Genomic DNA, 14,633 nt, shown 5'->3' on the forward strand with positions numbered 1-14,633 from the left:
AGAATATGCAGCAGCTGTTTTTCCTCAGAGGACGCTTAATCTAGGAACTATCTAAAAATCTGTCAGTAAATATTAGGCCATTGGTCATAGTTCTGTCTTTTCTTGGGTGAAATAGTTCATTGGTCACATTATAAGTTTAAAATTGTTGTTCCATATGAGTTTTCCTTGTGATCCTGTGAAAAATGTTGATAATAATTTTGTAGAGCAAAAAGTATGGATGTCAAAATTCATTTATTTAACAAATTTTCACCGTTGAGCCAGAAGAAGATACTTGATTATAGTACAAGTGAAGAGAGAAACCACAAAAGACAATAGCTGCAACCTGCACACTATTTTCACATTGCAGTCTAGGTACACGAAAACTCTTCTTAACTAGCATCAGAGGGGAGTGTTACTCTCTTCTTTATGGATATGGTGTATGATTATTAAAGACTTACCTTCCCTCGGTTATGATGCTTGTCAGGATCTACAAAGCTCACTGTTAATCCGCATATATATGCTGTTAACTTGTGAGACAATTGATCACGTGCAAAGTTCTGTGGTTGCCATAGGGAAATCTATGTCGAAATCGATCTTATCAAGCAAGAAATCAAAGTCCATTATTGGTGAATTGGTGACTGAAGTTGGTGTGGAAACTATATCAGTGATATCTGAAGTGGAGCTATGCACACTTTGGCCTAGTCCAGTGCTCTCCCAGTGGCAGAACATGTCTGATTCTGAAGTTGTTGGAGATATGAATGCAGGAGAGAAGCTTTCCATTAAGTTGTTCTCAATCATGGAGTACGGGAATATGTTGCTGTTGTCCTCGTTTTCTGACCCTATTGATGGAGAAGAGAAGCAAAATGATGGGAATATGCCCTGCTTGTGGTCCAAGTCCTCTACTTTAACTTCAACTTGTGATCCAAAGGAGAAAATTTTCTCTGGGGGGTGCTCTATTTTCTCTTGCTGCGGTTGATTCTTTTGATTGGTTTGGTGCTGGTTTTCTTCGATTACCGTCTTGGTTTTTGATGGGGATACCACTGCCTTGCTCAAGTGACTTGCTTGGGTGCATGTGTGTCTCCCTATGTATGTTATCTCGTTTACCATTGGATCTTCATCTGACTTTTGCACTTGCTTAGTGGCCAGACATCCTTGTATGTTTCTATATGTGCATCTGTAATATGCCCTGCAATGTAAACCACTGTTTTGTCAGAAAAAAACATCACCAAGGATTGCTTCAATGTAAAATACTTCGGTAAATGATGGAGGAATTAGCATTACACAGTGCACTTTTTTGTATGCTGATGATATAGGTGACATCAAAACTAACACTATTGAATTGCTTTTGTGGTCTTTTTGGTAGTAGCTTTTAAGAGTACATATATTTTTTATCTGCCCCCTATTGTACAATTGTGAATTCGGTTTAAATAAGAGTACTGTTTTTAATTCTTAATAAAAAAGAACATGACCTGCCAAAACTTTCAGACCATCATAAAACTAGAAGCTCAGCAAGTTGATAAGATTGTCAGATTTTTGTAATGTATCACTGGATCACCAATATCTTGCACCACACATGCTGGAGGTTTGGCCATAGGACTGCATTTATTAAAAAGCTGCTATTGTAGTGAATTCGATCTAGCTAATATTGTCCTTTGGATAAGTTTTTATTGTCTTTTTAAAAGCACTTGTCCTATTCATTATGTGGCTTTAACGAGGGAACAAGGGCCTAGGCGTGCTAAAGTTTTGTTTGGTTGTTTATTTCCTCTTTAAACTCCATTGGCTAACTGGCCAATGATATTTCTTATTTGGAAAAATATCCTTTCAAACACTTTCTTACCTACATTCATTTCACAACTACCTACTTATTATTTTGGTTAGAGGCACCTACCTAATAGTTATTAAAAAGGTTAAACATGTGACACTTCTATAACTTGTGTCATATTCAAACAATTATGCAAGTTTTCCTTATGGTGAAAAAACACTTCAATTATGCATGTCAGAAGAAAAAAACAGGAATTTTTACCTTGGAAACTTGGCTCCAAGAATATCCTTCTGCCCATATTTTCTCCAGCTATAGCCATCTTCCTTAGTTCCTTCTGCTGTTTCCAAGCACACCTTCACTTGGTCTCTCCGCCTTGGCATGGTCTTTCTGCATTCCACAAATTCAAAGAACCCCAAATTGAAATCAGACCATGAACCTTTTCACCCCATCTCCAAAAGAAACAATGATTTGTAAAAAGAACTACCTTTTCTTAGAGACATCTCTGTGCTCAACCTCAGGCTCCATGACCTCACTTTTGGGGCTACCATTTATAAAAGAGCAATGGGAATCCATCATGCTGCCATTCTTTGCCTTACTTTCTCCTACATTAGCCATACAATTCACCATGGCAATTGCCTTCTCCATGGTGGAAATTATTTTCTCAATTAAGACTTCATTTGTGTCACGAGATGAGGTGGATGATGATGATGATGATGATACAGAAGATGATGGGAATAGTTGGCTATAAAGCTTCTTTGTTAGCTCCTCCCCTAGCATTAACTCACCAATGACACCAACTTGTTCACACTTCGTACTCTCTTCCATTTGTGGAGAAGAACCAATAACAAGAAACTAAAGTTCTTCAAAAATTGCAGAAGATTGTAGAAAAACTATGGAAAGAGAATGTGTAGGCCAAGGAAGTTATATCTAGAAACGGATGACTCTATCCATGAATGCAAAATGGATCAATCATTCAGAAAAATTACAAGCAGTAGAGAATATGGAGTGGAAAATTGCAGGTGAAGTGGCGAGTTATGTTGTGCTTAGTGGAGGGGATATAAGGGATTGGTGATAGAGAGTGTGAAAGCATGAATCAAAGAAGGTGTGAGGAAGGGGGGATTTAAGGGGGAGAAAAGAGGAGGAAAAAGAGGTAGATTTGACTGTCAAACACATGTTTGTTTTCTACATTGTGGAGCCCTCACAATTCACACAGTATTAGAATAATGCATTATGATGAGAGAAGGAAAAAAAAAAGTGATCAAAGAGTTTATCCATGAATATCCTAATTGAATTATTGACCACTTCAAATGATACAAGGTCCCACATCGCCCTCATCTCGAACCCCCTAAGATGGGTAACTCTATAAACAAATCACACACGCTTGGGGTTCACTCCCTGTAGGTTGAAAAAGAACGCGGAAGAAGGGCAGAAGATTCTTGGAAGCATCTCAGAATTTTGAAGCATTCCAATTGTTTTCTGTTTGTTTTGATGAATTTTCTTCTTCAAATTATTTAAAAGCTTAGATATTTTTCAATGGAAGTTTAATTTTAATTGTATTTTATGCTTCTAAAATTTAAAATTTTAATACTAAATGATTACTTATGCCTTGAATAAAACTTGCCAAAATTCAATAATTAAATAATCTTATAACTATTAAAAGCATGTTTAAATTCATTTAATATTATCATTGAAAATGCGAAAAGTGACCTAACGTGTAATATTTTGAATACATTGATTTTGATAGTTGTATGGTGGTGGCATGGCAGTATTTTATTAACTTCCAGTGGTTGAGCTATTAAAAGTGTAATGAAATGATGACATGGTTTTAATAGCATGAATCCCTTTTTTATTTAATTTTTAATTTAGGAGTATGGAATGAAATAAAGACCACTTATATTACAATACTATCACTAATATACTCTTTATCATTGGTTAAAAATAACATTTTATCTATTTTTATTTAAGAAAAAAATATTAAGAGAATAATGCAATTTAAAGATGTTAATTTATTTTTCTTTATGTAGATGAAACTAGTTTTATTTTATTAAAATAAGAACTTTTTTTTGAGGAATTGGTATTGAAAAAAAGAGAATATTTTATTGAGGGTTACTATAAATAAACATAATGACTCAGAAGAAGAAACAACATTGAAAGCCCTCATGTCTAGTGGGAAATATTTTATGATAAAAAGATGCAACTTTTACGCTTTGCTATCTAAAATAATTCTGCAAGTTGCCAAAATTTTATTAAAGTTTTAAATAAGCTTTAATAATGTAAAAGGCATAGAGAGGTACCCACAAAAACAATTCAAATGATATTGCATTAAATTTTTAATATAAATAATTATTGGAGACTTTAAATATATGTCATTTAGCAGTATATTTATAATTAAATTACATAACTCAATTTTAAAAAGCTGAACATGGAATGATAACAGGTCTAAAAAATTATTTTATGCATAATTTTGAAAGATTAAGCTGCAAAATGAAATAGTACCACTAGTATTATGTTACAGGCAAATAATGATTCATATGATTCATTTTCTACTAAACAAATTGAAGTTGATATAACAAAAAATATTATATTTGCACAATTTGATAGCCAATTTGACACTTATATAGAATAGTCAACAATGTTCTGCATGACCCAGAAGAGAAAAACATCCAAAACTCAGCTACAAGAAGCAAAAGGCTGCTATTAATAAAAAGAAAATTAAAAAAAAAACTTGCACACTAAAAAAATATATTTAATAGAAATCAATTTTAAAGAAAAAAATAATTAGTTGTTATAGTGACTAAAGTAAAGATCATTTTAGAGATTAAATTTTTTTTATTGCTATAGTGATTAAAGTATAGACCATTTTAAAGACTAAAAAAAATTTAGTTTCTAAATTAATTTATATTAGTAGCTAATTAGATATCAATTTAAAAATCATTTAACAATAATAGAAACTAATTTAAATTTTTTTTTAAAAGAATAATCTCTAATATGGTCTCTAATTTAGTCACTATAACAATTAATTATTTTTTGTGCTTAAAACTGATTTTTATTTTATGATTTTCTTTTTAGTGAGAATTGCAAATTTTTTTAATATTTTGAATCAATTTGAAAACCAACAATGCACTTACACTTTAAAAAGCATTTGCGGTGAAGTTTTTTTTTTTTTTTTTTGGTAATGACGGTTAAAATTTCATTAGATTGCATTGAATTACATAAAGACATGTAATTTTTATTAAATTATAATTTGAATATGTAAGCACATAGTAAACTATGTTTATGTTTAAGAGTATAAGTAATTATGTTTCTAAATAAAAGCTTTCATATTAGGTATCACTATGCCACTTAAGATCTCAGCTAGGCTGACACCTCAAGTAACAACAATCATTTACCATCACATGAAAAAAAAATATTATTAAACAAAAGAAAAAAAAAATACAAAAATACGGGGGGACTAGACCAAAACCCATATGTTAACAAAAACGATACATAGGTAGACTATACCTATTCATAAAGAATTCTAAGAACAGACAAGGTGGAAGCCTATTATACCAAAGAAAAGGTTCTCTATGAAAAAATCCTAAATTAGCCAACTTATCAGCACACGCATTTCCTTCACGAAAAATACGAGTAACTGTAAACCTAATTTTCCCACAGTAATTAAGACAAGCATTCCATCGATTACAAAGCATCCAAGGAACATTTGTCCTAGCAGTAAACGCAGCACAAACCAAAGCAGAATCACATTCCAGCCAGACATTAGTAAGCCCCATCTTTTGAGCTTCCTCCATAGCATGTATAACCCCATAAAACTCAGCAACCAGAGCAGTCTGAACTTCAAGAAACGCAGAAAAAGCTCCAATAAATTCTCCCATACTCCCACGAAAAATACTTCCGCAAGTAGCAAGACCAGGATATCCCCTAGCAGCCCCATCAGTGTTAATTTTTACCCAGCCTGGTGAAGGAAACTCCCATCTAACAGGAAGAGGACGTAGAACTTTACCAGTACGAGTGTTAATACCAAAAAACTTTAGCACATTGAAATCAAACATATCATTCTTCATTGAAGCTTTAGACGAATTACCCACTAGACAAGTTAAGTCTTTAATAACCAAAATAGCCCTAGAAACCTCAATCTTATCCTGAAAACGAGCATAATTCCTCATACGCCATATCATCCAAATAGAAAAAGTTATCACAGCTAGCTTAATTAATTTAACCAACGGACTACCATCACTCTTAATAAAAGAAAGAAGATCATCCTTATTAGAGAAATGATAAGTAGGAAAAATGTGTTGAACCCAACTCCAAATACGCAAAGCATTAGCACATTCAAAAAATAAATGTTGAATAGATTCCTCGTGCTTTTCACAAAGCGTACACATAGAACAAATATGCAAACCTTTATTTTGAATATGCTGATCTGTAGGAAGCCGCCCATGAAAAACTTTCCAAAGGACAAGAGTTTTGGAAGGCGGAATATATGAAGACCAAATAAATTTACCCCAACCACAAGAAACCCCTGGATCCAAGAAAAAAATCCTAGCTGATTTAAGAGTGAAACGACCAGACTCATCTAGAATCCAATTAGGAATATCCTGTACCGCCCTAACCATGATATGACTAAAAAGATGAGGCATCTGCTGTAAAGACAATGGAATACTCCAATCACTACCTGTCCAAAACTGAGAGACTGTATCCGGAATACTAGCACCATCAGATAATCCTGCAATATTTGCTAAAGAAGAAGTAGCACACCATTTATCATTCCAAAAATTAATAAGAGAACCTGTACCAACAGTCCAAGAAGTATAATCAAGTATAGTAGAATAAAACTGCTTAATTCCAGGCCAAAGAGATGACGATCTATAAACCATTCGAAACTCATATTTTGATTTAAGGACCCTAGCTTTCAAGAGCAGAGACCAAGGCTTGTTGCTATAAGCAAAGTTCCAAGCAAGCTTAAGAAGATAAGCATTATTTTCATGGTGAAGGTTAATAATTTTCAAACCTCCATTCTCAAGGGGAGAACAAATCGTATCCCATTTAACAGTAGCTATACCTTTTTTCAGAATATCACCAGTCCAGATAAAATTTCGACACCACTGTTCAACTTGCTTAAGAAGAGAAACAGGCCATTTATACAAATTAAAACTATAAGCTAGAAGACCCGTAATCACCGTATTGACCAACTGAACTCGACCCATCATGCTAAGAGATTTACCTTTCCAAGAAGCTAGCTTCAATTTGACTTTATCAGCCAAAGGTTGAAGAAAACGACCCCTTGGAGCACCAACAAAGATAGGCACTCCTAAATAAGTGAAAGGCAAACAACCATGACTACAAGAAAGAATACGCTGAATTTTGGTGACAAATCTTGTAGAATTATCCATGGTGAAAAAACTACTCTTAGAATTATTAACATATTGACCAGAGAAATCACCATATGTTTTTAGAAAATTTCTCAAATTTCTAAGAGACTTAGTATCTGCCCTACAGAAAATAAAAATGTCATCCGCATATAAAATATGAGAGGGAGTGAGAAAACCTTGTGGACTAGCCATATGTAGAATCTTTTTATCATTCACAAGCTTTGAGAGACCTCTACTAAGAACTTCCTCTGCAAGACAAAAAAGTATAGGAGACAAAGGATCACCTTGTCTAACACCTCTACTACAAGGAAAATAACCCACCAAACTACCATTTATTCTGATAGAAAGCATAGCTGAACGGAGAATAGTACTAATCCAACCGACAAACGAGGGGTGAAAACCAAAGCGTGACAAAACTGATAGTAAAAATTTCCAACTTAGAGTGTCAAAAGCTTTGTGAATATCAACTTTGTAAGCCACGTTGCCTCCGTGAACCTTTTTAGAAAGCAAGTTAATAGCTTCAGAAGCAATAATAATACAATCTTGAATCTGTCTGCCCTGCACAAACCCATACTGATTAGGAGAAATAATTCTGGCAGCCACAAGAGCAAGCCGATCTGCCAAAATCTTGGAAATAATCTTAAATTTAAAATTAGCAACAACAATCGGCCTGTAATCTTTAATAGATTCAGCACCCTGAATCTTAGGAATAAGAGATACCACATTACTGTTCATTCCAGGGAGAACCCAGTTTTGTTTAAAAAACTGTTGGACTGCATTACAAACATCTGTCCCAATAATATCCCAACAAGAATGATAAAAAACACCACCAAAGCCATCAGGACCTGGAGCACTATTACCATTAAGGTTAAAAACAGCATTCTTGATCTCCAAAATATCAGGACATTTAAGCAACATCATATTCTCCTCAGAGGAAACCAGCTCAGGAATATAAGTATCAATAAAATCTTCCATATTGTTTGCATCCTGATCATGAGAAATAGACTCGGCATAAAGAGTTTTACAAAAGTCCAAAATATGTTCCTCAATGAGTGTAGGATCCTCAGTAACAACATTATCAATTTGTAGACGATGAATCCCACTAAAATTATTCCTCCTCTTGACCACAGCATGGAAAAAAGCAGTATTTCTATCCCCATCTTTAAACCAAAGCATTTTAGCCCTTTCTTTCCAAAACAAATATTGACAGTGAAGAGCCTGATCAAGCTCCTCTTTAGAAATCCTTTCTTGACAGAGAAGTCCATCAATATCAGACATACTAGCAGTCTCTAAATTTTGTTGAATACCAAGCAGAAGACCCTGTTTAAGAAGAACTGCATTGTGAACATTACCAAAAGAATTTTTATTCCAGTCACGTAGCTCAACTTTCAACCTTTTTAACTTATGATGTAAAATAAACATAGGACAACCAACAACCTTATTAGCCCAAGAATCATGAATAAGCTTCATACATGAAGCGTCTTGAAGCCACATAGAAAAGAAACGAAAATTGCTAACCTTCTTCAAAGAATTACTAGCAAGACTAGTAAGAATAGGGGAATGATCAGAACAATTTTTAACAAGAACCTGATAAGTACAAGAATCCCATTCATCCAAACACACTTCGTTACATAACGCCCTATCCAATTTTCTATGAATTCTATGGAGCCCTCTCCTTCCATTACACCAAGTATAGCAAGTACCGGTAAAAGGCATACAAGAAAGATCATTAGTATTAATCCAATCAAGGAATTCATTGCAAGAAACTTGATTAGGAGCCACCCCTCCTTTACAGTCATCGGCTGATAGCACAGCATTAAAATCACCCATAATACACCAAGACCCTATGAAGGAACTAAGATCCCTCCACAAAACCCGTCTAGCCACGTATGTGGTAGCACCATAAACACCTGCAAAACTAAAACATTTATCATGCAAATGACAAGTTACAGAAATAAATTGTTCATTTACCAAGAAATTTCGAACCAAATTAGGAACCGACAAACACCAAAGCTTAGCAGCTTTATTAACAATAGGAGACGTAGCCACCAAATGCATATTAACAGATTTGAAAATGACTTCAAAAACATCAGTGTACGGCACCATAGGTTCAGCAAGAAAAACCAGAAGAGGTTTGTGTAGTTTGAGTAAACTAATCAACATCTCCACAGTTTTGTGGTTTCCCAATCCTCTAACATTCCAGAAAAATGAAGAGACTTTCATTGCGACGGTGTGGAGAGAACTGCCTTAGCAGTTTTTTTGGACTTACCACTCTTCTTAGGTGGTCTCCATGGGTTTCTTTTAGTGCAAACTATTTCCTCCTCAGTATCACTGTCATCCTCCTCCATCTCGTTGGGATCAGCCCAAAATTTTGAAAGAACATTTGTATTTTCCAAACCATCAAGAGAGGAAAAGTGATTTTGTAGGACCAACGATAGTGCTTTAACATCCGCAGAAGATTTAGCCTTATGAGGTTCAACAATGGCACTAGACGTACCAATATAAGGATCACCTCCCACATCAGTAGTGTCTAAACCATCAAGAGAGGAGAAGTGATTTTTTAGCACCAACGACGGGGATGGTACAGTCACAATAGCAGAGACCTCCGCATGATGACCATCAATTGGAGTATTGGATAGGGTTGTAGTATGAACAGGTGATTTAACCCGCTGAGGAGAGATGGGACGTAACTGAGGTGATACCACCACAGGAGTCAAGACCTCCACATGATCGGAGCCCTTGGCTTGCATAAGGGCAGGTGAATTCCTTAGCGTCCTCGTTTCTGGGAAATTCGAAGTGTGAGTGGGCAATCCCTGCCTGGATTCATGATCCGAGGCATCTTCAAGAGAAGGCATATCAGTAAAATCGTCCTCCACTCCACCTGGTTTATCAAGAGCAGTATAATCCAAGAGTGACCCTGCTTTAGCTCCGGCAGAAGCATTAATGTTCAATTTATCAGTGTAACCTTCCACGTGCTTCGGCTGCGGATCTTTTTTACGATACTCTTTACGTTGTTTTGGGACCTCAGTCCTCCCCTGATCTCGTTCAATTATCTTATGAGAAGATTTATGTTGAGACCCAGGAGCACGACCCTGATCATGAATCACTCGGCACTGAGCAAGCTCATGGCCTATCACCTTACAGTGAGAACAAAACGAAGGGAGCCATTCATATTCCACACCAGCTACAAAGGTAAAGTCTGAGCGTTCAACCCAGAGATGATCGGGAAAAGGGGACAACATATCAATATCCACCATTACTCTAGCAAACATACCCCTTTTCTTTCTCATAGTATTCTCATCCAAAACCAAAGGAGTACCAAGACATTTTATGATTGAAAAAATCACATGTGGCCTCCAATACTCCAAAGGCAAACTATAGATTCTAACCCAGGCTTGAGTTTTTGTACTCTTCATGGTAGTTGGAACAAAATCTTTTGTCCAGGCAAAAAGTCTCAAGAAACCCGGAGATAAATTCAAGAAACCCATCCCGAGAACCCACCGCATGTCTTCTATAGAAGTGAACTCAAACTCATAAAAACCCTTCCCAAGAGGAATTGCTTTCCACGATCCAAGAGCCTTCCACACCGGCTGCAACTTTTTAGTTAAGTCTAGGTGTGTGAGAGGTTATCTCCTTTAGAAAGAATAACCCGACCATGTAAATGAGTCTTGCAATCCTCAAGGCCAGCCAAGTATTTTGTTTCATCGATCCGGACCACAATCATGTCTCCCTTAATATAAGGAGTGGGTAACTCGGACAAAGGAATATCACATGTAGTTCCTAAAGCTTGAGCAAAAGTTTTCTTTTGTCCAGACTTAGCATATACAGTCTTCGCAGGAGATACTTCCCTATCCTTCAAACACTTCCATGGGATGATGAAACCATTAGAACCCTCTGCCATTTCAAAAGCTCACCGCACCACCGCCACACACCACCGCCACGCACAACCGCCCCGCACCACTGCGCACAGACCCAGTCGCGCGCCGCCCTCACAGCCCCTGGTCGTCGTCGTCCGCTGCACCTGGTGAAGAGGTTCGCACAAAACGCGATCAGAGCCGCTGTGCTGGTGGAGAACGTGAACGCACGCCCACCGCCCCTGATCGCCGCTCCTCACTGGTCCGATGGAACGCTGTCGCGCCTCCGCAAACCCTAAGTGCGCCGCCACAAACCCTAAATGCGCCTCCGCAAACCCTAAACGCGCCTCCGTTAAAAGTATTAAAATTTTAACATTATAATTATGTTTATGTTTAAGAGTATAAGTAATTTTAACAAGATCATGAAGTGTGAATATTTTATTAGTTTAGTTAAAAAGTATAAATAGAAGAACTTAATTATTCTAATTTATTTTACAAATATGATATGTTTCCAAAACTTATTTTCTCAATTTCTTTTAAGATTACGAGTTGATTGTTCATATTTTTAAGATTTAGTATAAGTAGTTTTAACAAGATCATGAAGTGTGAATATTTTATTAGTTTAGTTAAAAAGTATAAATAGAAGAACTTAATTATTCTAATTTATTTTACAAATATGATATGTTTCCAAAACTTATTTTCTCAATTTCTTTTAAGATTACGAGTTGATTGTTCATATTTTTAAGATTTAAACCTACTACAGTAGAACTAGCAGGAATAGAAGATATCTATCCAATCAAAAATTTGCTTTAAAGTAAGTTTTTCTTTGGAGAAAAATCGTATTAGTTTGTTTACAATTTTGATTGAGTTTAAAAATTTAAAAATTATGTTTAATTGTATTATGATTATATTAATTTTAAAAGTTAATGGATATTATTTGTATATGATATTTTTGTGTGAACCATTTATGTTTAGAATGTTTTATGTTTAGAATGTTTGAAGGAAAAGAATAAGATATTTACCACTTTTCATATTATTGTATTTATTTATTTCATTTTATTTTATCAAGTGAAATGTCTTTAACCTCGTCTGGTTAAGTTCGTATATATTTTTCATAATTATAATTGTTTATTATATTCCTAAATTTTATTTAATTATCATAACTAAATTTTAATTTAATAATATTTATATTTTTAAAGTAAATATATTTTATTACATATATCGATGAAACGTAATGTAAAATAAATTTATATATATATATCACAAACAGGTTTAAGATTTATACGTTTAGGGTTTATATATCACAAATAGGTATACGTTTATATATGTATATATATTAACTTAATATTAAAATAAAGGAAATTAATTTTATTTAAGTTGTAAATTAAGAAAAGAAGGGTTAGTAATACCTTAAGTTTAAAACAATTTGTAGTCAGAGAGTTTAATCCTAAGGATTTAAATGAGAAAAATCAATTGATTAAGGTGAAATAATTTTTTATATATTTTTATTGATTTGGTGAATTTAAAGTAAAAAATAATTTACACTTGTTCTTTGAAAATAAAAATTAAAAAAAGACATAGGTTAAAAAAAATTATATATGATGATATTTTGTTTTGTATATGTAACATCCCTAAATTTTCTCATATCTATAACCATAATCTGTATGAAATATTAAAATAAATATATAAACATAATACAAATATATCTAAAATTTTATTATTATAATGTTTCAAATTATCTCTCTCTTCATAAGACTCGAAACATTTACATAAAATTTAAATCACAATTTCAAAAGAAAAATAAACATTTTCCCTCATCCATCTACTCAGAACAAGAAATCTTGCAACAAAATCTGGGATTGGTGACCTCGTCACACTCACATTCAAATCTTCTAATCTATGGTTCTATTGAAGATTTTAAACTAGATTCCCTTACCTGGACTTTAGCATACGCTCATTAAGAGCTCCAAACCCACCAAAAGCTTAAGGATACCCTAACCTGCACCACAGAGTCCTGATCACAAATCTAACAACATCACTAGGACCCTGAGCTAACAAAGACTAATTCTGAAGATAAAAACCTCACATGCAAACTTAAATTAAAAGACAACCTGATGGAGGAGGGCCCAAGCTCACCACACGATGAAAGCCAAGCCTCCAAGACTAGACGGTCTAGCCTATGATGAGGAGCGTCTAGACTCAAAAAGGAGCGTCTAGCCCATGAAGAGGAGCGTCTAGGCCATGATGAGGAGCGGCTACATAAGGATCGTCTAGGCCATGATGAGGATTCCTTCTAGACCGTCTAGCTTCACATACACATGGGTCAAAGCTACGGTTTTGGGAAGAGAAGACCTTTGTAATTGTTACATAAAGGCCCATTAGGGGTGCTTAGTAATTAGAGTAGTGTAGAAAGCATATTTGTGTGAACATTCTAGAAAGACCATGGAGGGGGTGAGCATAAAAACTAGACACACCCCTCCCCATGTGCTCATTTGTGCACCCATGTGCCATGTGCACCCATGTGCTTCACATTTACATTTCATTTGGCTAGCATTAGGGTTGCATTATGGTCCTCCTTAGCCTATAAAAGGAGGAGCCTACACCTTGTATTTTCAAGTTTATTGTGAGTAAAGTTATGTTGCCATTTTGTGCCAAGCTTTGTTTCTCCCTAGAATTCTAGGCTCTAAACTTCATCTCCTTCACCTCTCCTTGGGTTGGCCGAACCTCCCTAGCTTCATGCACCTTCAAGATCAACACCACTCTTAGGAGGATCTTGCTCACACACCTTCATAGCTTTCGCACCCCTTTTCCTTACATGATTCAAGAAGACCTTCATGAAATGCCATCACAACCCAACCAGATCAAAACTAACTCAAAGGAAAAAGAGCCAAGAATGAACTTACTCTATCTAAGATTTTGATCGGTCAAACTTGTAGAGTTCACTGCCAGGAGTCCAATGGCAGACTCTGATCATCAAACTGATGAAAGAGGAGGTCAGAATCTAAGAGAGAAGGGAGAGGAAAGGAAAAAGGGAACAAAAATGAACATACTCTATGAAAGATTCTGATCGGTCAATCTTGTAGATCTCGTTGCTAGGAGTCCAATGGTGGACTCCGATCGTCAAACAGATGAGCGAGGAGGTCGGGATTTTAGAGAGAAGGCAGAGGAAAGGAAAAAGGAGTTTTTTTAGAGAGATAATGGTTCTTTTTAAAATGAAACCTGAATAACTAAATTTCTATTTATATAGCCTTTTCACTTTAATAATAAAATATTCAGGTGTCATTTTAATTGTATCATTTCTACTCTAAGACTATTTTTTCTCGGTCCTTACATTCTCCCCAACAAGAAAAATTTTCGTCCTCGAAAATTGACTTGCTATAAAAGGACATGGATAGGTTTCTCTCATGGTTTCTTCTATTTCTTAAGATGAATCAGCAAACCTATCAACCCACACTACCTTTACCATACTGATGGTCTTCGATCTAAACTAATTTTTACTTTAAAAGACATGATATCCTTTATTTGCACATTATGCATTTCCAATGCGTGACTAAATTCTTGGATATACCTTGCTTAGTTGAGACACATGAAAGACAATATGCAGATTTAGGATTTGATAGGATCCAACAAACTTCAGGAATAACTTCTTCTTGATAGCTCTTCCTTACA

General features: G+C 35.1%; 2 protein-coding genes across 2 annotated transcripts; both read right to left on the reverse strand.

Moving 5' to 3' along the window:
* Positions 1 to 214: 214 nt before the first annotated feature.
* On the reverse strand, positions 215 to 2,973 carry LOC137818486 (putative WRKY transcription factor 53). The gene is made up of 3 exons (XM_068621941.2): positions 2,226 to 2,973; positions 2,003 to 2,128; positions 215 to 1,165 (listed from the first exon to the last, which is right to left on the reverse strand). The coding sequence occupies exons 1-3, from the start codon at positions 2,564 to 2,566 to the stop codon at positions 523 to 525; spliced, it is 1,110 nt and encodes a 369-aa protein (XP_068478042.1). The 5' UTR covers positions 2,567 to 2,973; the 3' UTR covers positions 215 to 522.
* Positions 2,974 to 7,219: 4,246 nt separating this feature from the next.
* On the reverse strand, positions 7,220 to 11,011 carry LOC150024798 (uncharacterized). The gene is made up of 7 exons (XM_090296167.1): positions 10,760 to 11,011; positions 9,509 to 10,700; positions 8,814 to 9,020; positions 8,136 to 8,444; positions 7,897 to 7,955; positions 7,606 to 7,806; positions 7,220 to 7,231 (listed from the first exon to the last, which is right to left on the reverse strand). Exons 1-7 carry the CDS (start codon positions 11,009 to 11,011, stop codon positions 7,220 to 7,222), a joined length of 2,232 nt encoding a protein of 743 aa, XP_090152293.1.
* Between the last annotated feature and the right edge of the window lie 3,622 nt (positions 11,012 to 14,633).

This window comes from Phaseolus vulgaris, chromosome 10 (genome assembly GCF_051622355.1).
Source record: "Phaseolus vulgaris cultivar YP4 chromosome 10, ASM5162235v1, whole genome shotgun sequence".
Taxonomy (NCBI): Eukaryota; Viridiplantae; Streptophyta; class Magnoliopsida; order Fabales; family Fabaceae; genus Phaseolus; species Phaseolus vulgaris.